Below are 25,110 nucleotides of genomic sequence, written 5' to 3'. Positions count from 1 at the left end.
TTGAACCTGCAACATGGGCATGTGCCCTGACCAGGAATTGAACCGTGACCTCCTGGTTCATAGGTTGATGCTCAACCACTGAGCCATGCCAGCCGGGTGGCTGTTGTCATTTTTTTACTTGACAATCTACCAGAAAAGAGGTCAGTGTCCCTGACTAGTCAGCTATTGCAGGTTCTAAAAATTTTTGCGGCACACCAGTTGAATTGCTAATCTATACTATGTACACATTTTGTACAAATTGCTGATCTATACTATGTACACACATTTTAGATTTTTTTTTCTCTTAACCACTTATTCTAAGATCAAAGGATCCTTGTCACTGAAATCAGGCTTTCTTCAGCTTCGCTTTCATAACTGCAGTGAGCTTTTCTTGAAATCAACAAATATGAGAATTTAAATTAATTTAGTTACAACTGTGTGCCCACAATTATAGTCATCAAAGTAGAAGAAGAGAACAGGTTTATATTTCTAGGAAGGGAAGGAAAGCCTTAATCTTAAAGGCCGAGGGCACAGCTATGCAACTTCAGCTGCCACTGAAGGGATGCCATATTACTGTGGGGAGCACAATGTACTGAGTGAACTGCAGTCTTTTCTGGGGGCAGAGATGGTGTCTTATTAATTTTATTTTATCCCTGGACTGAGAACTGCATCTGAAGTCCAATGGATTTTCCAGAAATGTTTCATAAACCAATTAAGAATGAAAATGTCCCTCCAGCCCAGTGGTTCTCAACCTTCCTAATGCCGAGACCCTTTAATACAGTTCCTCATGTTATGGTGACCCCCAACCATAAAATTATTTTTGTTGCTACTTCTTAACTGTAATTTTGCTACTGTTATGAAACGTAATGTAAATATTTGTGTTTTCCGATGATCTTAGGCAACCCCTGTGAAAGGGTCGTTCGATCCCCAAAGGGGTCATGACCCACAGGTTGAGAACCGCTGCTCCAGCTGGTTTGGCTCAATGATAGAGCGTCAGCCTGTGGATCAAAGGGACAAATTGCGCACCAATAAAAAGGTGCACATTCAAGTCAAGGTTTGATTCAAGTCAAGGGCATGTACCTTGGTTGCAGGCTCCTCCCTGGCCCAGGCCCTGGTTAGGTGAGGATTAATAAAAAAAAAACCAAAAGGACTGAAAATGTCTAGTCAGACTCCTATCCAAGTAGGAACCACTTCTTCTACATCCTTGACTTATTGTCATGTTGCCTCAAATCGAACAGATTCCGTGATAGGGAACTTCGTTTTCATGAGCCAGCCCATGACAGAGGGACTGCAGTTGGGGCTCTGGGCCTGCAGTGCAGCTGGGCCCTGCCCAGCCCAGGGCTGGGGTCTGCCTTGTTGTGTAGATGAATCGTGGCCCCTGGAGTTGTGCAGCACAGCAGGCCTGGCCCCAGTTGGTCCTTTCAATGTTGAGTCCAAATCTGCCTTCTTATCTCTCCTCATTGGTGCACATTTTGTCCCAGTGGAAACAGTAGGATAAGGCCTGCTACATTTTTAGTGTGAAACCCTCTGTTACGTTAAGATGAAATCAATTTTGAGATTATTAAATGGCATATTTTCTTTGGCAGCCTAGCTTTTGATGATTTAACTTTTCCCTAGGTAAATTTCAGGCTCAAACACTGCTTATTGAGCACTTAGCTTGTACCAGATAGTATAATAGATGCTTTCATATACAGTATTAATTTTATTCCCCAAATAATCATGTGAGGTAAGAATTATATGCCCATTTTAAAGCTGAGGAAACTGATGCTCAGAGTGCAAGCAGCTTCCTTGCCTGAGGTCGGTCACCTAGGTAACGGCCCTCAGAGCCAGCAGAATCAGGTCCCTGTGTCATCAAGACCTCTGTTCTTCTCATGACAGAACATGGCCTCTAGATGAACGTTACTAATCTAGGAACATCTCAGCTAATCTGCGAACCGCTTTTATATTTCCTTCTGGCTCTGGTTTCTATCCTAGTTTTCATTTGAAGCTCTGTAGGCTGAGGTCAGCTGAGGCTAGGCAAAGCCTGTGCAGATGGTGCACTCCGACACCAGGGGTCGCTCTTCCCTGGCCACGGGGAACAGCACCTGCACTTCAAGTAGAGGTAGGTGGTTGAGAGGGCCACAGTGATTGCTTCATTAACATAGACATCTGGACATTTCTCTTGCTGTTGTTCTTTGTTTTGTAACGGATTGGGCACCTGCATCTCAACTAGGACTTGACCATGAATGTAAGAAATAAAAAAGGAGAGGCCCGCTCTCTATTGCTGTTCCTCCAGTGGTTTGGTTAACTGAGGGCAAGGCTGACTGTCAGGGTGCATTGAATCAAGGTATAATGATCCAGTCGGTAAATGTTAAGTTATCCCCAATCAAGAGAAATATGTCATGTATCTGCTTTTTGAATAAAAGACTTGGAAAATGTCATTTGGTGGTGAACATTTTTATCCTCAAGGGCAGATACAGGAGAGCTTGATGATGAACACAGGCCACGGCTGAGAAAGTGTTGGTGAGGATGTAGAGAAATTGGAACCGTCAGATGTTGCTGTTGGGAAGATAAAATGAAGCAGATGGTGTGGGAAAAAGTTTGGCAGTTCCACCAAACGTTAAACACAGAGTTACTAATATGACCCAGGTATTCCACTCCTATATATGTACCCAAGAGAACTGAAAACATATGTATGTACAAAAACTTCTACACAAATGTGCATAGCAATATTACTTATCATAGCCCAAAAGTGGAACCAACCCAAATGTCCATCAACTGATTAATGGATAAACAAAATAGATCTCCATACAGTGGAATATATTCAGCCATAAAAAGGAATGAAGTACTAATAACATTCCACAGCATGGATGAACCCTGAAAACATTATGCTAGGTGAAAGAAGCCAGTTCTCAAAGCTCATATGCTGCATGAGTGCACTTATGTGAAATGTTCAGAACAGGTAATCTATACAGAAAGAAAATAAGTAAGTGGTTGTCAGGGGTTGGGGTGGGGGGAAGGTGAAGGGGAGTAACCACCAGTGGGTGAAAGCAATTTAGTAAAAATTGTTTGCGTTGGAGTACTCACGTAGGAAGGAAGCAGTAAGGGAGCAACAGAAGGAAAACAGGCCGGAGAGAGGGAAAAGGGAGGGAGTAAACTCTCTGTAAGAGACTAAGCAGACCTTCCAAGTTGTTAATAAGACATCAGACAGCCAATGCCAGTGTTGTAAAGGTGATTTTCCCTACTGGGTAGCAGCACCAGGTACCATACTTTTGGAAATGTTTCAGAGACAGTTACAAAAGCAACATCCACTCTTGCTTAAAAGCACATCATTCTGCCTCTGTAATGCCCCTGCCCCTAGATGCACTGCAACGGTATGTGTCTGGGTTCCAGCACGGTTGAACAGATATGAACCGTGAATAAAGGTTCCAGAAGTGCTCAAATACCCATGCCTTGACACTTGCTCTTAACATGAAAAAAAAAAAGGACTTTGAAAGCTGTCTTCCTCCACAATGCATTCTCTTCTTTACCAGTAGGAGGAGCTGTGATCCCTCCTCCATCTTTCCATGACCTGAGAAGGAAAGAAGTGTGTATGTGAAGCCTACAGCTGGAAAAGCTACCTTCCAATAGCAGAGCACCAAGGAAGAAATCCTTCTTATGTGTACCAGTACTAGGGGAAGGTGAGGAAAGGGAGAGGCACGTGGCCTAGGACTTGAGACAAGTCACAGCGTCCGCATTACCTGTTCTGGGCTCAGTGTAACCACATGTCTTCGAGCTTTCTGGAACTGAGGGAAACGTTTTACATCAGGATTGACAACATTGACTTGACTAAATGCACTAGATTCTTCATAAGGGATTCTAGTTGGATAAAGGAGAGGAGTGTCTTCAGGGGGAAAGAGATGCCATCTTTTCCTAATTTAAACAAAGAAGACATAAATTAGTACTCTGGACTTGAGACAAAACATGTAAGAAGGCCACAGTAAATATTGGTTTTTACTCATTTTCATTAAATCCATAAAGCAATAGAGGAGCAATGTCAGTAAGTGTTGGCATCTCTGCTGAACCTGGTGGAGGGAGGGTGGGAATGAAGGAATAATCTCATGATGCCCTGAGGCAGCCCTTTCCTGGGACAGGATCTAGTTTGAAAGGTCATTCTTTCTTATCCCAAATCGAAGTCCTCAGAAATTGTTCCAATTCCTCATTCTAGAGCTACTCACAACAATCCCCACCCTTTCAGATATCTGTATTCTTAACTTGTCCAGAGTAACCACCTGTAGTTTTATCCTCCAAGTAGTTTCCAGACTTCTGCCTGTTTGGGTTGTAAATTTTTTAAGTTAAACATTTGTTATGTTAATCCATTAAGGAAGACAAATGCATAAATGATGCCACATAACTGACATAGTATAGTATAATGGAGGAGTTTTCAAGAAGAGAAAACTGTAAGAAGTTTCAGTCACTTTAAAAAATTTTTGAAAAACGGAGGTGATAAATTTTAACTTATACACCAGACACACCCATACTTTGAGCCAATGCAGAGAGGACATGGGAGGTAAAGGAAGAGCAAGTGTCAAAAAGGAAGAAACACAGGTGGGGAAGCAAAGAGAAAGGTAGAAAAACACACCGAGTTCTGAGAAAAGCCCGAAGCCCTATCATGACCCAATGCAGTTCCACTGGGGCCATCATGTCCTTTCAGAACTGGAAGCAGCCCTAGCTGGTTTGGCTCAGTGGATAGAGCATCAGCCTAGACTGAAGGGTCCCAGGTTTGATTCTGGTCAAGGGCACATGCCTGGATTTCAGGCTCGATCCCCACTAGGGGACCTGCAGGAGGCAGCCAATTAATGATTCTCTCTCATCATTGATATTTCTATCTTTCCCTCTCCCTTCCTCTCTGAATTCAATAAAGGTATATTAAAACAACAACAACAAAGAACTGGGAAGCAGTTGACTGCCATTTTCAAACTAGGGAGTGTACACTCAGGTCTCATTTTGCCTTAGAGATGATAAAGCCACTCCATTACACTGCACCTATGACTAGTTTAGAAAAACATTGGGTATTTAGTATGATTAGGATGTTGGAAGGATCATCAGTCTAATTTTACTTGCAAAGTAGTGGTATGGTGGCAGAATGCACAGGAGAATGATCAGCCAGCTCTCTGAGGAAGGAAAGTTCACCTTTATTTCGCAGATCTGCTAGTCCAGGGGAATTCTGGATCCAAAGCCTGAACTGAACTCATGGGGAGGCTCTGACCTATATATCTCTCCTGTGGTGGACCCCTGAGGATCCCCGCAGCTGGCTGGGCCCTGGGGTTAGGCTCTGCAGCTCCGCCCAGGTCAGTCCGAGTGGGGAAGTAAAACTACAGTTTTAACCAGATACTGAACTAGGTTGCAAGCCCCGCCCCCTCCATTTTCCTTTTCATTCCCCCCTCTTGTTCCAAAAGCTATTCTTAGCCTTGGGGATTACAAAAGACTCAGAAATTGGGGATAAAGTCGACGACCACTCTAGCTTCTTTGTGCTGAAGGAGGGGAGGGAGCGCTACAAAAAAGAGGGTTCAGTATCTGGTTAATGCTTGTCATGAGATAAATGCACGTGTGTCTGATTCAGTGGTTACCTATTAGATCACCAGGAAGGATCTTTACTCTTCATCTCACACAAATTTGGAAAGATCTAGTTGATTCTGGACTCTTCTGTAGAAGCCTCCCTCCACTTCCCAGCCAATGGTAGTATTAGTGAACCTAAATGACTTCTGTGGGAACATGTACATGAGGAATTACTGTACTGGCAGTGAAATGTCTGAGGACTGAACTTGGAGTGGTAACAGACAGAGCGGCTTGCTTCACTTCTTCTAAGTCACATCCTATTCAGGGGACCTAGGCCAGGAGTTTCAGGGACAAGGACAAGAGGTGCTCACAACTCGCTGGTTCAGAACAGATGGGAAAACCACCCTTTCCCAGTGTACATTGCAATGGGTGAAATGGGGAGGGTTTGTAAAGAAGTCTATTGAGAAGTTGAAAGGAGCCTGATGCTAGAAGTTTGCATAGAAGGTTGTAGAGAACCTGCAAAAGGAAATTTAGATAAGCAGAGAAAGGGTAGGTCAGCTAAAAAATGCAGCTATAAATTTGATATTAAGATCAGCTGTGGCTCCCAGTTGGCGTGGCTCAGGGGTTGAGGGTTGACCTATGAACCAGGAGGTCACAGTTTGATTCCCAGTCAGGGCACATGTCCCCGTTGTGGGCTCAGTCTCAGTGTGAGGTCTGCAGGAGGCAGCTGATCAATGATTCTCTCCTCATTGATGATTCTATCTCTCTCTCCATATCATTTCCTCGCTGAAAGTAATAAAATTTATTTTTAAAAAAAGATCAGCTGTGGCTATGAGGTGAAAGGAGAACCTAGGTCAGCCGTGTGAACACGGCCACTCCTATGTTGGAGCGCCACCGTCCCCAGGCCTGGAGAGGACCCTTGCTTCCCTGGAAGGAAATGAGTTTCAGGAGGTAGACACCCGTTGGAGACAGAGAATTGAGAGAGGATAAGCACTGTGGGACGGGGAGGGTGAATAGGTCCAAAACAACTTAGGAGAGAAGACAAAGTACTTCAGGGGCTGATGACAGTCAACAACTTCCTTCTTGTAGAACTTCCTTTCCTTGGCTTTCAAGACCTGCCCTCCTGGTCCTCTGTTAGCTTTTCCCCAATCCACCCAGGGACGATGAGTGGAACTGAGTGTTGAGGCACACTGCTGATAATGAAGTAATTCCTTGAGAGAAAAACAGAAATAGCTGGCTAAAACTTCTACTATACAGGGTGGGGCAAAGGTAGTAACTTTACTTTTGTTTATATGGAAAAACAATACAGTAATTAAAAAATTATAATACAAGAATAAACTTTGTGAGTCTTGTCCAGATTGGCTCAGTAGATGGAGCATGAACCTGTGGACCGAAGGGTACCAGGTTCAATGCCGGTCAAGGGCACGCACCTCAGTTACAGCCTCCTCTCCAGCCGGCAACCAATTGATGTGTTCCTCTCACATAGGTATTTCTATTTGTCTTCTCTCTCTGAAAATCAATGGAAAAATATCCTCGGGTCAGGATTAAAATAATAAATAAATAAAAATTTAAAAAGCATAAACTTTGTATTTCATGTACTTACAACTATAAACCCACTTTTGCCTCACCCATAGAGTTTCAGTTTCATTCTGTGTTTTTTTTTTAATAAATCTTTATTGTTTAGATTATTACAGGTGTTCCTCCCCCCCCCCCATAGCTCCCTTCCACCTGATTCCCCACCCCACCTCATGCCCTTACCTCCCACCACTGTCTTCATCCATAGGTGTAAGATTTTTGTGCAATCTCTTCCCACACCCCTCAGACCCTCTGCCCCCTGAGAATTATCAGTACACTCCCTTTCTATGTCCCTGATTCTATTATATTCACCAGTCCATTCTGTTCTTCAGATTTTTTATACACTTGATTTTTAGATTGACTTGTTGGTAGGTATGTATTTGAAGTCTTTTTGTTGTTCATAATTTTTATCTTTACCTTTTTCTTCTTCTTCCTCTTAAAGAATACCCTTCAGCATTTCATGTAATCCTGGTTTGGTGGTGATGATCTCTAGCTTTTTCTTGTCTGTGAAGCTCTTCATCTGACCTTCAATTCTGAATTATAGCTTTGCTGGGTAGAGTAATCTTGGTTGTAGGTTCTTGATATTCATCACTTTGAACATTTCTTGCCACTCCCTTCTGGCCTGCATAGTTTCTGTTGAGAAATCAGCTGACAGTCATATGGGTACTCTCTTGTAGGTAACTAACTGTTTTTCTCTTACTGCTTTTAATATTCTCTGTTTGTCTTTTGCCCTTGGCATTTTAATTATGATGTGTCTTGGTGTTGTCCTCTTTGGATTCCTCTTGTTTGGGGTTCTGTGCACTTCCTGAAATTGTAACTCTATTTCTTTCACCAGGTAGGGGAAGTTTTCTGTCATTATTTCTTCTAATAGGTTTTCAATATGTTGCTCTCTCTCTTCTTCTGGCACCCCAAAAACTCAGATGTTGGAACACTTAAAGTTGTCCCAGAGGCTCCTTACACTATCTTCATATTTTTGGATTATTTTTTCTTTTTGTTTTTCTGGTTGGGTGTTTTTTGTTTCCTCATATTTCAGATCTTTAGTTTGATTCTTGGGGTACATTGATCTATAGTTGAGTTTCTGTATATTCTTTATTTCAGACAGTGTATGCTTAATTTCTGAGTGGTCCTTTTCCATTTTTTTTGGCATTCTCATTAAGGTCCTTGAAGGTCTCATCAAATTTCTCAGTGGTTTTTAGAAGATTCTTGAGTAACCTTATAAATGTGGTTTTGAACTCTATGTCATCCAGTAGTTTGCTTTCCTCCATTTCTTTCATTCGTGACATGTTTCTGTGTCTCCGCATTTTGGCTGCTTCCCTGTGTTGATGGAGTGGCTTTGTGTGGTAGGTAACCTATAGGGGCCAGTAGCTCAGCCTCCCCAATCACCTGAGGTGGACGCTCTTGGTACACCCATTTGTGGGTTGAGTGCCAAGTCTTGGTGTAGTTAAGCCTTGATTGCTGTTGGTACACTGGGAGGAATTGACCTCCAGGCCAATTGGCTGTGGGGACCCGCTGTGTTAATAATGGAAAAACTGCTGCACTGTAGAACGCTTATGGTGCAGGACTTGTTTCATTGGGTCTTTGGTGCTCATTGAGTCTGCCTCTTGAATGTATCACTTATGGATGTGAGGAGTTGAAACCTGCTGTCTCACACTGACCACTAGGTACACTGGCTTTTGGATCTCCAATGGGGTGCAGGTCAGCTACTGTCTGAGGCCACCCTGCAGGACCTACAGTGAGAACTACAGTTTTCTGCTCTTTGCTTGGGGTTTGGAGGTTTTGGAGCTGTCTGAACTGTGTTGCAAGTTTGCTAGGTTAAGCTGCGATAGGGAAGGCCATTCATATGCAAAAGCCGCTGCTTGGAGCTTGGGTGGGTTTCTAGGTTGTGTGGGGCAGGGTCTCAGGGCATCACCAGGCTAGGGAGTGGCAAACAGCAATGGCTGCCAGCCAGCCATTCCCGTGCTTCTGACCGCGTCCCCGCATCCCACGCCTCAGTGCAGCAAGCAATTATTCCTGTGTGCAGCTCTGCAAGCAGGCCACCCTCACTTTCCGACCTGATGGCAGACAGTCCAGCTTCTCCCCATAGGAATTTGGGTCCCACGCATCTCCCAAGAAACTGGATTTCAGAGAAATCGGGAGCTTGTCTCCTTTCGGGTTGAAGAAAGCAATGCCCACTGCCAGCCCGGATCACGCACGCCTCCATTACCTCAGCTTTTCAGCGCTTGTGCACTGAATGCTCTTTTCTCTTTCCTTCTAGTTGTAGAAATTCCACTCAGCCAGCTTTCCCGTGGTTCTGGGTGATAGACGTTTTGTCTTTTAGTTGTAGTTTTGAAATTGTTGTGCAAGGCAGCAGTTTAGGTGTTTACCTATGCCGCCATCTTGGATCCTTTCTCACTTTTTATTTCTTGAAAATGATGATGTCGGGAAAAAGAAAAACTATTTGCCCAATTCTGGCACCCCAAATTCTAGTGAGAAGAGGACGTTGATTTTACTTGTGATTTGGGGTGAGACGCCTTGTGGGGAATCAGTCACTGCTGTGTGGCTGAGAGCTATGACTTGCCCTTCTGGGCCCTCCCCATTTCCTGGACTCTGGACCAAGCTGGTTTGAACTGGATGATGAGCACCACCTGCAGGTAGAAAACTGGAGAAAAAAACCTGAATACAGTTCAGCATTCTTATGGATCAGAACAAAAGCCCAGTGAACTCTCTTTGGCCCATCTCTGAAATTTAGTTTCTTTTTTATTAGGGGACAATATGTCAGGTCCAGTCCTGCAGGGGGAAGCAGCCCTAATTTTGGCAGAATCTGAGAGACCTCACTACCTCCTTCACAGAGGAAACAGAATCCACCAGGGAAGGACGTCCATACCTCCATCACAGTCATTCAGAATTCCCACTTCTCTACTCCATCTCCACCTGTTCCAAGTGGGTGGGAAAAGTGTCCCCTCCTCAGGTTACTACTGCCTCCAGGATTCCACCCCACCTTCTCCCACAACCTGATCTTCATCCTTCCCTTCACTTCTTTCTACCAATATTTAAACATGCCTAAGATTCTCCCATCTTAAAAAATATTTTGAAAGCCAGAATAAAAGGACATAAAAACAACTGCCTGATCTTATAACCCCATGACCTGCTGCCTATCTCCTTTTCCCCTTCAGTCACACTTCTGAGGGGGAAGAACTGACTTTGCTTGTCTCCACTTCCTTCCCTTCCTTTCCTCCGTCCAGGGCCATCTCCGTCTCCTGCCCAGAATAGGAGACAGTGCTTGCAAGGTCCTCAGCAGTCCAAGAGACACTTCTCTGACCTGATGCACTGGCAGTGTTTGAATGATAATCGCTCCCTCTCACTGGAAACACTCTTTTATTATGGGCCAAGGATACACACATTCCTAGCCTCCCTTCGACCTTTCTGGCCTCCCCTGGTTCCTACCTGGTAGATGTCAGTATGATCTAGCCCAGCGATTTTCAACCCATGGCACACATAATCCAATCACTAAAATACTGTGGCACACCAAAAAATTATATTTTTCCAATCTAACAAAAGAAATAGGTATAAGTTTCATTCCCACCAGACGGCTATTGTTGTGCTGGCAGTTGTCATATTTTTACTTGACAATCTAAGAGAAGAGAGGTCAATATCCATGACTAAATTCTCAGGTATTGCATATTTTCAAAATTCTGTGGCACACCTGTTGATAATCATCCAGTAGCTCATGCTATCTGTCATCCCACATCCTTCATCCAGCCCCCCACCTGTGCCTTCAGTATGGATTTGGAATCCTACCTTTTCTCAGAAGGTCCTCCTTGCCAGCACCCTGGTCTCAGCCACTCCCATCTCTCACCTGGGACAATACAGTAGCTGCTTGGGGGTCTCCCTGCCTCTTCTCTAGCTGCCACACAACAGCCAGTGATTCTGTGCACATACAACACAATGGCATGCCCTCTTCTCAAACCTCCAAGGTTATCCTCCATCATCCTTAGGCCTCAGGTTACATCTCACCTCTCCATAAGCCCTCGCCAGCCCCTCCTAATTTGTTCCATTCCGTGAACACCTATGTATTCCTTTAAAGAGCACTCATTCCGCTGTGTCCTAACTCCTCTGTTCCACAGCTCCCTGAGCTCAGAGAGGGCAGGAACTGTGTCCATCTGTTGAATCCATCCCAAGTGCATGGCACCTTGTAAATATTAGGTAAAAAACCTGTGGGTGTACTGTCCTCTCCTTTTGCCCCCCATTTGTAGACATACAATATTAGAAGATCGGGGAACAAAGTGCAAAGGAAGGAAAACGAGGTAAAATTCAGACAGTTAATTGATTGGTGAAAGAAGTTCCCAAATGGACCCCAAATATTCTAAAGATCCCCAGTTTGATGAGCCATTTTATTTCCTTGTCAAATGTCCTTCCTGTTGAGGCAAAAATAAAACTGCAGGAAATCTGGTGATACAAAGCTGCTGATTTCACCTGTGGCTTATGTGTGTGGCAAATGAGCCCTGAGTTTAGGGACCCGTGTACACCCAAATGCCTGGATGGCCTTTGCCCTGGGCCCCAGAAGAAAGTGAGGGTTTTGAGGGGGTGACTCATCAAATCTGGAGTTGCTGTTTACAGCCAAAGGCAGTAACCTTAGAGGAGGGAGGAGTTTTCCCCTGAAACGAAAGCGAAAGAGGCAAAGTTAACTGCTGTGAGCTGGGGTAGCACTAGGAGTCTGGCCCTAAACAGGGCTGAGGATGGCTGCGCCCGGCTACTTCCCGCTGCTGGTCGAGGGGTCCTGGGGTCCCGATCCCCCGAAGAGCTTGACCACCAAGTTGCAGTTGTACTTCCAGAGCCCGAAGAGATCGGGAGGCGGGGAGTGTGAGGTCCGACAGGAACCCGGCAGCCCGGCCCGCTTCCTGGTGCTCTTCCACCCGCTTGACGGTGAGCGGGACCAGGGCCGGGGTGAGGGGAGACCATGGGGCTCTCCCTGCGGGGACAGGAGGACTGGGGCGCGCAGCGGACCTGCTCCAGCAGCAGCAGTTGTGGGTGGGCGGGTTGCCCTGAGCTTCCTGGAACTCAGCGGTGCGGCCTCTGGGAGGTGGCAGGTGGGGCAGAACCGCGCCAGGTAGAAGGAAAGGCGCTGAGAGCCCGGGCACTCGCCTCCTTTGACAAGGCTACTCGGTGCGTTAATGGGTTAACACACAGTGTGCTACTGGCAGCGTTGCATCTCTTGTGCTTTTGGACTTCTGCCTATTAAGGCAGCAGTTCTAGAACTCCCCAGGTTCATGGGAACACGATTTTAAGGGAAGAGAAAGTTTCCCAGGATAGAAAGTCCAAATAAACGTTAGGGAGATACATTTGGTTGAAAATAGGTTCGTTGATTTCTGTTGGGAGAGACCATGGAAATCAGACCTTTGAAGAGATTCCTGGAGTTATTCTGAGTGAGGACAAGTGAGTCCTTAAACAATGAAAGTCAGTGGGGATGGAAGGGACATATTTGTGTGCTGTTCTGGATTTGGTGACTGATCCTGTGGGAATGGGCAGTGCGCCATTGTGCTCCATTTGAGAGGGAGGGAGAGGGAGAGCCCCTCTTCTTCCTGTTAATTTTTAGGGGGGGGGGGAGAAAAGGGCTAAAAATCAATGGAAAAAATATCTTCTTGAGAGGATTAACAATAAAAACAACAACAACAACAAAAAGAAAGAAAGAAAAAGGAAGGCGAGAACAAATACCAAACATCTGTTTGTTTAAGACACCCACCAGGTCTTTAAGGGGAGGCAGGTGACCAGACACTCCCAGAGCTCACACCTTTTCCATTGGAATCTCACAGGGGAGGATGTGGACAACCCCTAGTCCCGCTTTCCTTCCCTGGATTTGAGAAGCATTTGGGCCAGAGGAGAGGCAAGGAGGTTTACAAGGCCATGAGAGCAACTGGAAAGCTTTAAGCAAGGATCCTGAAAGGAAAGAGGAGACCCAGCGCGGAAAGGGGTGCACAGATTGTGTGAAAGAAGTGAGGCGGGCAGGGGGCAGGAGACAGGAGACCTGCTTGGCTCAGAGCTTTATGGAAACAAGGTACACAGTTTTCCAAGGATTAATTTCACCAAGGAATGCACAGAAGGGCAGCTGTATGATGTCAGTCATTTCCTCAAGAGATGTTACCCCTTTGATTCCAACTGTTAGCATCACCATGGTTCTGGCCCTTAGCATCTCATTAACCCTCAGCAGGTTAAACAGACACAGCCCAGCTCTGTCCTAGAGACTCAGGAGCCCAGAGTGTGGGTGGGTGAGAGGGCATCAGCACTTTGAACCAGCACCCTCGGTGATTAAAGCACTGAAGTTTGAGAATGCTGGTTGTTGATTACCCTGAATGAATAAAATGGGAACCCGTTATAGGAAATACACACAGCATAAAAATACAACCAGTGCAAAATATAATTCTGTGATGATAACATCATTCTGTCCTAGCCCTCAAAGTAGAACCAATTTCAGTCTCCTGTCAGGCTTCTTCCTTCACCTGTTCAGCCCACGACCCCCTACCTCCATCCCCAGGCCGCCCCAATGACCCCTTTGTGTTATCCCCAGCACAGACATCTCATAATCTGTGCAGCTGATGACCTTTTATGGTCAAAGTTCTTGGGGAGTGGAAAGTCACAGTCAGTTTCGGTTTCCTATCAGAAGACAGCCTCTCAGCAGCAAGTTGCCAGGAAATTGCTAACAATGAATGACCTGCCCTGGCAGTCCTAGGGCAGGAGAGCTTGTCTTTACAGGGAGACCCATCCCCTCCACACCAGGAAGTGGCCTCAGCAGGTGCAGGCTCGTCCTGTAACAGGACTTTAGTCATATAATTCACATAATCAGGCTGAGCCCACCAGCAGTTCTCTGTGGAAACTACGGTAGAGCACACCCGAACTATTGAGAAGCTGCATCTTAATTTTATATAGTTAATTGAATTTCTGAAAAGTTGTGTGTAAATTGACTTGGAAAATTTTTGGATGTGTACATTTATTTATCACCCTCTCTGGTCTAATTTGGCTCCTGATTATTGTCAGTCTCTTTGGGGTGAGGAAACCCATTAATAAAAGCAAATGTGGATGGTTTGAGATTGGTGCAGAAAGGACATGGGTCAGGGTGGCTGGACATCAGAGATTCAGCCTTATTCCTCCCAGATTCACCTTTTCCTTGTTGGGGAGCACTTACTGATCTTGCTGCCATCTGCCCTCTTGAAGTAGTGGTGCCCATGCATAGTGCACACAAACAGGAAGGCACATTTATTTATTTTTAAATTATTTTTAATTGATTTCAGAGAGGAAGGGAGGGAGAGAGAGAGAAAAATATTAATAATGAGGGAGAATCATTATTTGGCTGCCTCTTGCATGCCTCCTATGTGGGATAGAGTCTGAAACCTGGTCATGTGCCCTGACCGAGAATCGAACTGTGACCTCTTGGTTCATAGGTTGAAGCTCAACCACTGAGCGCACCAAATTTTATAATTTAATTTGTTTAGTTAAGTTTATTCTCACCCAAGGATATTTTTTCCATTGATTGGAAGGGATAGGGGAAAAAGGGAGAGAAAAAAAGAAACACTGATGTGAGAGAGACACATCAATTGGTTTCCTCCTGCACTCGCCCTGATTGGGGACAGGGGATGGAACCTGCAACCCAAGAACGTGCCCTTGACCGGGAATCAAACCCCTGGCCCTTCCAAGGGAGGGTCAATATTCTTACCATTGAGCAACACCAGCCAGGGCCAGGCTGGCACATTTAAATGCATGGCCCTAGCCAGTCCCGGGTTCGACTGATTCCCGTGAAGGGCACATGCCTGGGTTGTGGGCTCCATCCCCAGTAGGGAGTGTGCAGCAGGCAGCCGATCAATGATTCTCTCTCATCATTGATGTTTCTATCTCTCTCTCCCTCTCCCTTCCTCTCTGATATCAATAAAAAAATAAACAAATAAATGCCCGGATAGGACTCTATCAAAGTCTAGGGAATAATAAAAGGAAGATATCAAAGAGGTCCATGGACAACCTGACTTATAAAACTTAACTTCCTCTCTGGCACCGGGTTCTTATCCAGCCCTTACTCAAGCTTAGGGCAGCCCCTTAGGAGTCTCGGTGAAGACCTCTTTCCTCCCATAAAGAGTGAAATTTGAGTCTTAAATTGTTTCTGGGGGACTGTTTCATCCAGTTGGCATCCTACCCTTCCATGGGTGGTTGAGGTGGGAAAGCTATTTAAGCCCCTCTTTTTGAAAGATTCCTACCTGTATCCTTGGCCTCATCAGGCCAACCGTATCAGAATGCAACATGGTAACCCTACATTCATGGCAGGGCTGCACTGTGAACAGTAGGGAACTCTCAAAGGTTCCCCTTCACCCTGACATTTTTGTACCATCTGACTATGTCGACCACATCTCCTCATCTAAACTCACTCCCTTTTCTCCACAGAGATACTTAACTTTGCCTTTCTCTGCCTGCCTCTTCTTATAACTTACATTTGCATAACTCTTGTGTGTGTTACAAAATTCATTCACAGACCACTGGTTTGAGTGAGAAAACTGATTTAAGAGAAGTTCAGATAGTTTCTCTTTTATGTATGTATGTATGTATGTATGTATGTATGTATGTATTTATTTATTTGTTTGTTTAATTTAATAAATCTTTATTGTTCAGATAATTACAATAGTTTCTCCTCCCCCCCCCCCCCCCATAGCTCCCCTCCACCCGGTTCCCACCCCACCCTCTGCCCTTACCTCCCCCGCACTGTCCTCATCCATAGGTGTACAATTTTTGTCCAGTCTCTTCCTGCACCCCCCATACCCCTTTCCCCCTGAGAATTATCAGTCCACTTCCTTTCTATGCCCCTGATTCTATTATATTCACCAGTTTATTCTGTTCCTCAGATTTTTAATTCACTTGATTTTTGGGTTCACTTGTTGATAGATATGTATTTGTTGTTCATAATTTTTATCTTTACTTTTTTCTTCTTCCTCTTCTTAAAGAATACCTTTCAGCATTTCATATAGTACTGGTTTGGTGGTGATGAACTCCTTTAGCTTTTTCTTATCTGTGAAGCTCTTTATCTGACCTTCAATTCTGAATTATAGCTTTGCTGGGTAGAGTAATCTTGGTTGTAGGTTCTTGCTATTCATCACTTTGAATATTTCTTGCCACTCCCGTCTGGCCTGCATAGTTTCTGCTGAGAAATCAGCTGATAATTGTATGGGTGCTCCCTTGTAGGTAATTAACTGTTTTTCTCTTACTGCTTTTAATATTCTCTGTTTGTCTTTTGCCCTTAGCATTTTAATTATGATGTGTCTTGGTGTGGTCCTCTTTGGATTCCTTTTGTTTGGGGTTCTGTGCGCTTCCTGGACTTGTAAGTCTACTTCTTTCACCAGGTGATGGAAGTTTTCAGTCATTATTTCTTCAAATAGGTTTTCAGTATCTTGCTCTCTCTCTTCTTCTGGCACCCCCATAATTCTGATGTTGGTGCGCTTGAAGTTGTCCCAGAGGCTTCTTACACTATCTTCAATTTTTTGGATTCTTTTTTCTTTTCTGGTTGAGTGTTTTTTGCTTCTTTGTATTTCAAATCTTTGACTTGGTTCTTGCATTCTTCTAGTCTGCTGTGGGGGTCTCTTGTATAATATTTTTTATTTCAGTCAGTGTATGTTTAATTTCTAGTTGGTCCTTTTTCATATCCTCGAGGGTCTGGCTAAATTTATCGGCCTTTTATAGGAAATGCTTGAAAAACTTTATAACCGTGGTTTTGAACTCTATATCCAGTCGTTTGATTTCCTCCATTTCTTTCATTTGTGATCTGTTTTTTTGTCTCTGCATTTTTGCTACTTCCCTGAGTTGGTAGGGTAGCTTTGTGTGCTAGGTGTCCTATATGGCCCAGTAGGTCGGCCTCCCATTCACCTAAGGTGGACACTCTTGGTGCACCCCTTTGTGGTCTGTGTGTACAGCCTTGTTGTAGTTAAGTCTTTTTTTTTTTTTTTTTTTTTAATATATTTTATTGATTTTTTACAGAGAGAGAGAGAGAGGATAGAGAGTTAGACACGATGAGAGAGAAACATCGATCAGCTGCCTCTTGCACACCCCTACTGGGGATGTGCCCGCAACCAAGGTGCCCTGACCGGAATCGAACCCGGGACCTTTGAGTCCGCAGGCCGACGCTCTTTCCACCGAGCCAAACCGGTTTTGGCTGTAGTTAAGTCTTGATTGTTGTTGGTATCACTGGGAGGAATTGACCTCCAGTCCAATTGGCTATGTGTATCAGCTGTGTCTACACCGGGAGACCTGTGCTGGACATAGCCTTATAGGACCAGACTTGCAAAATTGCAAAAGCCTCTGTGCTCAGCTTGGATGGGGTGGAGTCTCAGAGCTGAGCAGACAGTCTTGGCTTCCTGTCAGCCCTGCCCTTATGTGCGCGCCTCCAGACCTCTGCCTTCCGAGCTCCCCTGAGTTTCTGCCTGACAGTCCAGATTCCCCCAGGCTCACCTGGAACTGGGGTTCAGTGCAGTCAGGAGCTTCTGACTCCCTTCCACTAGGGAGAGTTAGCAGCAACCTCAGCAGTCAGTCTTGCATGCATTCTTGCGCGTGCGCCTCCAGACTCCTGCCCGCCGCGGCTTCCTCTCTGAGTCTTCATGTGCCTTTCTCTCTACCTGATAGTCCAGACTCCCCCCGTATGAGCCTGGGTCTACGGTGTTTCGCCCGGAACTGGGGTTCAGTACAGTCAGAACTGGGGTTCAGTGCATTCGGGGGCTTCCTTCCCTCTCCCACCAGAGAACGCCAGCCAGGCACTCAGCAGCCTTTCCTCTCCACGTGCACATCTCCATACCTCAGTCTTTTTCAGCTCTGATTCTCCATGTGCTTTCCTCTTTCCTTCTAGTTGTAGAATTTCCACTCAGCCAGCTTTCCTATGGTTCTGGGTGATGTCCGTTCTGTCTTTTTGTTGTAGTTTTAAAACTGTTGTGCAAGGCAGCAGTTTAGGTGTTTACCTATGCTGCCATCTTGGTTTCTCCCCCAGATAGTTTCTCAATGTCACTCATCTAGAGTTGGAATTCTAATCCTGGTTTTTTGAATGCTTATGTTCACTGTTCAGTTTTTTTTCACTACAGCCCAGCTGCCTGCTGTGCTATTTTTTTTAAATCTCTCCATACATTTTTTTCCTTTTCCTTTTCCTATCAGATGTGAGGCTTTTATCTTCACAAGTTAAAGAATTGATTGAAAAACTTTTTAACTAGGCTCCTGGCCATTCTGCTCCTGGTTACCCGAGTCACCTTCCTAAAACGTGGCTTTTATTATGCCAGTCCCAGCACCCAACCTTCACTGCTCACCATGACAAATGCTTTAATTATTTCATTTACTGACAATAAATATTGCTCCTTTTCTGAGTGCCCACTGAGCATCAGGTACTATACTAAATTCTCTATGTTTCTTCTATTTAATCCACATAACACCCATATAATACAATCTTTATTAATTGCTTATTATACAAGAAGACTGAGGCTTTGGGAATACTTAGCTTAAAAAAAAAGTTTAAATATAGAATTCAAATCCATGTCTGCTTGCTAAACTTTTCCTTTTTTTTTTTTTTTTTAATTACATAAGGTCTCTCTTGGAGAAATGACTCAGTAATTGATTGATAATGACAAATGCTTTGAAAATATGGAATAATTTTGTGAATAAAGATTGCTTGATGGTTCTCCTTCTCTTTCTTTTTTTTTTTTTTTTTGATATTTCAGTTCGGCAGAATGTTCTGGAGAGAGAGAACCACGAGTTAGCATGGCCCGGAAAAGGAACATTTAAGTTAACGGTCAAGTTGCCTCCAGCCCCAAATGAAGTCCATGATGCCGCTAAGGAGAAAATTCCAGCAAATGTAAGTAAAGGAGCGAGTAGCCAGGAAGTAGGCTGTTCTCCCAAGGTGTGTGGGATGGGAAGCACAATGAGGCACACCTAGTGGAACAAAAAATATGAATCAAACTGCTGTGAGAAATGCAACTTACAGATGTGGTGGGATAGGTATGGGATAATGAAGGAGAAGCCACTCTTTCTTCGATGTTAGACACCTGGAAAAGTCAAGATTTGGGGGTTATAATAAGGGAGGTTTGAGATGTAAAATTTTGGGGTTGCTCTTAACCTGGGATGTGCTGTATTTGTTTTACTTTTACATTGTTTTGAGGAGATAGCAATCCATACTGCAAGTACTAAGTATTTCCTAAAATGGTATAGTAATAGTATTTACCTTGTTGGTTTGTTGGATTGTTGTGAGGGTTGGATGAGACTACCTGTGTAAAGCAAATGGTACAGTGTTCATAGGAAAGACTCAATAAATGTTAAATGGGGAGAAGATGTAGATCTTACCCCATGCCTCAGACACTTGGTATTCAGTGGGGTTTCTGTTATTTGTGACTAATTTTTGCCAGTGATTTTTGTTTTGAGTATCTGTGCCAGTACACATGGGGGTCATTCAAAAGCATTATCGCTGGAGTTTTCACTATTGTGTCTATTGATCCTATATCTCTAGGTTGGTCTCAGGCACATTTTCTTAATGTAAAGAAATTTGCAGTATTGGAAATTTATTGATGCTACTTTATTGTTTGAATTTCAGGAATCCAAGACCAAAGAACATGCCAAAGAACCCGGTAAGGTCTCAATTGAGATGACTGGCCTTCACGAGGCAGTTTTGCTTTGATTAAAGATGGCACTTGTAGACATCTTCCTTATCTTCTTTACTTCAACAGGCAGGTTTTTCTTAGCTTGGCGATGCCTTGGGCTGCATCCTCTTTATACTCTCAGACAGCTGTTCAGAGGGTCAACATTGGGGGAGTCACTTAAGCTCTAAGGGCTCATGTCAGAAGGATGGAAACGGCTCTCTCTGTGGGGATTAGTAGACACCTTGCAGTTGAGGGGAGGTCTAAGAGGTGCCTGGAGGAAGATGATGAACTCACCTTTAGAGCCCACTTGTGCCCAAGCTGCCATCGAGAAGCAAGTACATGACGTATCAGTGAGTGATGTATGTGGCTAAGTCAGTTTCTGAGCACTGGGTGTGGAAAGTGCTGTCCTCAGGAGCCACTACAGGAAGGTGTGGATCCTCCGTGGATAAAAGCTTCTGATGGTGCAGGATGGGGGTGCACGATGGGATGCAACCCTCCAGACCAGCAGCAGCTCTTCTCATCCCATCTGCTGTAAGATAGAGCCCGACACCTAGTGGCTGTTGTGGAGTCTGTTGCTTAACTAGTGTCTGGGTGTTAGCCTGTAGCACCTGACATTCACTAAAGAAGCCACTACTTTTCTGGGCTAAGCAAGGTGTTATAAAGGGGAGGAAATGATGAAATATGTTGAATGGCTGAGCAAGAGAGAGAAAGTGATACATATCCAGATCTTAAATTCCAAAAAACGTGTAAATATTTTCTTTTAAAGTAGAAATTGTCTGGAGAACATGTTTAGATTTTTGCAACTTTCTCCTTTAGAAAATGGCACTAGGATGAGAGCTTGGGGCCATTGTCAGGACTCTTGGGGCCATTGTCAGGAGTCTAGAATTTCATTGGAATGGTGAGCAAAATGAGGATCGGGGGTGGTTACCTAGTAAGTCCCATATCTAAGGAATGAGGAGAGCAGAGGACACAGCACCATGAAGGCACTAGGCATGCCTGAAACCCATAGCTTCAAGTTAAAGATTGACAGGCAGTGACAGAGCAGGGAAAGGCACACACCAGCATCAGGGGATATGAGCACTAAGCCAGTGTCCTGTTTCAGGCCAAGCTGATCTGGGTTGGGCCTCAAAGGTGGAAATCAGCAAGTTGAAGAACTAGGAGAAGAGAGATGAAAAAGAGCAGAGAAATACTGGTCACTTGTGTTCAGCAAATTCTGTTTATTCCAAGTCTGTATTTCAAGCCTGGACCCTCTTCTAAATCTCAGAGCTGTGTCTGACCTTTCTGTTGGAAAATATGTTAGCGTCAACGTGTCTGAAGCCACGTGTGTCATCTGCCTCCACACTAGTGCCCTCTTCTGTCTGTTTTATTTCTCTTCATGGCATAACCAGTTTGCCCATCAACTACTAGAAATTTGTCTTTTCTTTAAGCTTTCACATATGTTGGTCTCATTCATTCCTCACTCACCCCAGGCCCCTAATATTACTTTACAAATCCAGCATGGCAGGAATACCCTGCTTGGTCTCTCTGTACCTGATGTCCTTCTCCTTTAATCTGACCAGTCTTGTGTATTGCTGGATATCTGGTGATCTTTTTCACAGAAACCTTCCCTGGCTCACCTTACCACCAACTGCAAGATAAAGTCCAGACCACATTCTGGATGAAGCTGACTTTTCTGGCCTCATTTTTTACATCTCTGTACATGAGAGCTCCTTGAGCTTTATTGGTCAGATCACCATTTCCTAAATAGTTTGGAACAACATGATACTCGGCCTGTATTCTGTTGCTCATAGTACTTACTCTCTACCCCACTTTTCTCTGCCTAAATTCAATAGACCCTTCAAGATCTACTCAGATTCCTCCTCTTCTCTAAAGCCTTTCTAAGCCAGCCAATCCCTTTATCTCTCTTTCCTGGAATCCTGACTTAATTGTTGGTGCTCTTTGTAAAGCAATGCCTCTCTTGTGATGAAGCTTCTAATAGTGGGGTGATAAAATTATATTGCTTAACAGGTCTCTCATCATACGCTCTGCCCAATACTCGCATTTTTTATTTTTAAAAAATATGTTATTGATTTTTTACAGAGAGGAAGGGAGAGGGATAGAGAGTTAGAAACATCAATGGAGAGAAACATCGATCAGCTGCTTCCTGCACACCCCCTACTGGGGAATGTGCCTGCAACCAAGGTACATCCCCTTGACCAGAATCGAACCTGGGACCCTTCAGTCCGCAGGCCACTGCTCTATCCACTGAGCCAAACCGGCTAGGTCAATACTCTCATTTTTTAATCAAGAGATGTGCCCAAGGTCACATGGCTAAAGAGTGGTGGAGTCAGGGGTTGAACTCATAGAGCCTTACCCCCAGCCAGTACTCATTCTGGTTTGTCATACCTGTCTCATTGCATGCTAGTTTATGTTGCTATTGAATCCTCAAGCTATTTCTTATTTGGCATGAGTGTTTGTGTGTGTGTGTGTTTCTTGGGGTGATCTAACTGCTGTAACAACTCCCCAGATTATAGTGCAGTGTAGTTGGCAGTGAGGGTGGTGGGTGGAGTGTAGACTCCTTTATGCAGTCATTTGGGAATCCAGGCCTCCTTGATACATGGCCTCCCATGTCACTGCAAGAGAGAATGGAGATCCATATGAAGGAGACACGTATTGGTCATGCTTGGAACCACTTCTTCCCATAGTCCATTAGCCACAAGAACTCTACTATAGGAATTTAACTGTAGGAAGTCTGGGCAATATTTCCCAGAAGGAAAACAAAATGGATTTGATAAGCACATGACATTTTACTCTGCCATAATAAACATTTACAAATATCAGTTTCTCTTCTCATTTTTCTTGAATACCTCCATTAGAAAAATAAGTTCCTTATCTAATGCTTTTTGTATGTACCCCTCTCCACATATCCAGTACCTTCAACATAACAAGGGCTCCAACTGAATAGTTGTGCAGAGAATGTCTAAAGATCCTATTATACCCATCATGCTTCACTGCACTGGATTAAGCATAAAGTGAGACTGACTTTATGTGTATGTATAACTCACTTATGGTCAACAACAGGGAGGAATAAGCTGGCTGGAGTGATTGCTATTCACTGAGTTTGATGTACACATGTAGCCCTCTAAGCCATTTTAATTTCTCTGTGTATCTCCTAGTCATTCAGCGCAAGCATCTTTTTTCTCTTCAGTGATGGGAAGTACTGCTTTTCAGAGCATAAAGTGTTAGATCGTGCTCATGTTCGGCATCATCAGATATTCTTGCTTTCCTCCAGTGGTCCAAACACTAAATCTCCAATTCAACGAACATTCATTGAGCCTCAAGTATATACCCTGTGCTAGCAATACCAGGATGCATAAACATGTTCCTTGCTTTTGAGAAACTGAGTTCAATAATTATACTATGGTGCTGTGATAGAAGTATGTGTCAGCAGAAAAAGGTGTAATGAAATTGAACATCATCATCATAATTCCTTTATGCTAAAAACCTTTTAAGATCTGTTTTTATTTGAGTTAGCTAAGAGGTTGGGAAGGAAAGAAGACAGTGTCTTATGATAATTTACTTTGTTAAAATCACGGTAGAGAAATATAACATCTTGACCTCTGTTTTATTCCTAAAATCAGATGCATCAGAAGATACAGAAATGTCTGTCAACAGAAGATCAGAAAAAATGGAAGATATCTCAGAGCAATGTGAAAATATTCCCTCTTTGGTTGCGTTTGAAAATCTCAAAGCAAATGTGACTGACATGATGCTAACCTTGTTGGTGGAGAACATAAGTGGCCTGTCCAGTGATGATTTTCAAGTGGAAGTAATACGCGATTTCGATGTTGGCGTAGTTACCTTTCGAAAATACATAGGTAAGATGAAGCGACCCTTCTTTTCAGTCTTCTTTGCACAGCACGTTTGGGATTTGGGACACCCAGCTAATGGAATGTCTCTGAAAGTTTGACTTTTCCTAGTAGCTGGTAAGAGAGGACTTTTAAGTTAATATAGATCCTTTTTTATTTGAAAGAGAAGCAATTTTGTTGTGAATCCAAATTATGGCATGTTTAATAAATTAAACTTATTGTCTGAGTTTTGTTTGTATGTGTGTGTGTGTGTGTGTGTGTGTGTGTGTGTGTATGTGAGAGAGAGAGAGGACACAAACAAATGAAAATCTAAATGAAGTCCAAGGATCTTAAAGTGAGTGTTTCCATGTGTTACCTCATTGAGAGAAGTAAATATTGATCTGTGTTACCAAACTGGACTTGAAGTAATAATTATAATACTAGCAAATACTCAAATGCTGTTACTGTAAGTCAGGGAATATGCTAAGCTCTTTACATTAATTAATTGATTTGTTCCTTTCAACAATCTTTTGAGATGATTATTATTATTTCTCATTTTCACCTGAGGAGACAGAGGTGCAGAGATGCTAATAAATGAAGAACTGGATTTGAACCCTGGCAGCATACCTCTATCCAGCTTGTACTGTTATCCCCTTTACCATATATCTTCTCAGTGTTTTCATGGTCATCCACATATGCAGGGAGAGTAGTGCATGTGATGCAGAAAATGAGTGCTCTTTGAGATCTGAGGGAGGAGTCTGTGAGTTGGAAGAGCCATCTCCAGACAAATGGGGACATTTTCCAGTTCCAAGTCCTCACTGTTCCATAGCTGTGGCAGTGGAATGGTTCATAAAGTGCACAGGTCATGCCCTGGCCATATGGTTCCGTTGGTTAGAATGTTATCCCATGCACCAAAAGGTTCTGGGTTCGATGTTGCTGTTTTTCTCTCACATTGATGTTACTCTCACTCTCTCCCTTCCTTTCTCTCTCAAATCAACAAAAACATATCTTAGGTGAGGATAAAAAAAGAAAGAGCAAGGCCATGAAGTAAAAATTTCAGCTTTAACATTTAAGTAATTATCTGAGGTTGGCCAAGTTACTATCCTCTGTGTGCTTTGCTTTCTTCACCTATAAGAAGGGGATAATAATACCTACCTTATTCAATTTCTGTGAGAATTAAAGAAATAATGTTTGAAAAGCTCTTAACATAGTTCCTGGTAAGGACATGATAAGGACTCAATAAGGGAGTTATTCTGATTTCAAATTTATGATTAGTTCTCATAAAGGTAGAACTAAATGGACTTGCTTTTGTTTATTGAGCAAAAATTTTGAATGCCTACTATGTGCACATGTCTAGGTGCAGTAGTAGTAATTCGAGATTTTGATGTTGCCGAGATGAATAATTCCTGGTCCCTGCTTCTGAGGAACTCCTATGGGGCAGGGTAGAATCCAGTACATAAATGAACAGTGAAGATCAAGAGGAGAAGCTGCCTCCCTTGGCTGTGAACAGCAGGCTGTGGGGAATGGGAGGAAAGGGGACCCAAACAAGGCAGCGTGGCTTTGCCCTGCCTATGTCCTTCTATGAAGCTTAGACTCCAGCA

General features: G+C 43.8%; 1 protein-coding gene across 1 annotated transcript in view; it reads left to right on the top strand.

The window, feature by feature from the left end:
* The first annotated feature begins 11,778 nt into the window (after positions 1–11,778).
* Positions 11,779–25,110, top strand: part of LOC114229658 (protein mono-ADP-ribosyltransferase PARP14-like) — a 63,280-nt gene continuing 49,948 nt past the window's right edge. The window contains exons 1-4 of the mRNA XM_054713917.1: positions 11,779–11,973; positions 18,771–18,904; positions 19,637–19,670; positions 23,303–23,539. Of these exons, the coding sequence (XP_054569892.1) occupies positions 11,787–11,973; positions 18,771–18,904; positions 19,637–19,670; positions 23,303–23,539 (592 nt within the window). The 5' untranslated portion in view covers positions 11,779–11,786. The remainder of the gene's footprint in view (positions 11,974–18,770; positions 18,905–19,636; positions 19,671–23,302; positions 23,540–25,110) is intronic.

Source organism: Eptesicus fuscus, chromosome 3 (assembly GCF_027574615.1).
Source record: "Eptesicus fuscus isolate TK198812 chromosome 3, DD_ASM_mEF_20220401, whole genome shotgun sequence".
Lineage (NCBI taxonomy): Eukaryota > Metazoa > Chordata > Mammalia > Chiroptera > Vespertilionidae > Eptesicus > Eptesicus fuscus.
The sequence above is the reverse complement of the archived record's forward strand: the minus strand, read 5'-3'. Positions and strand labels throughout refer to the sequence as shown.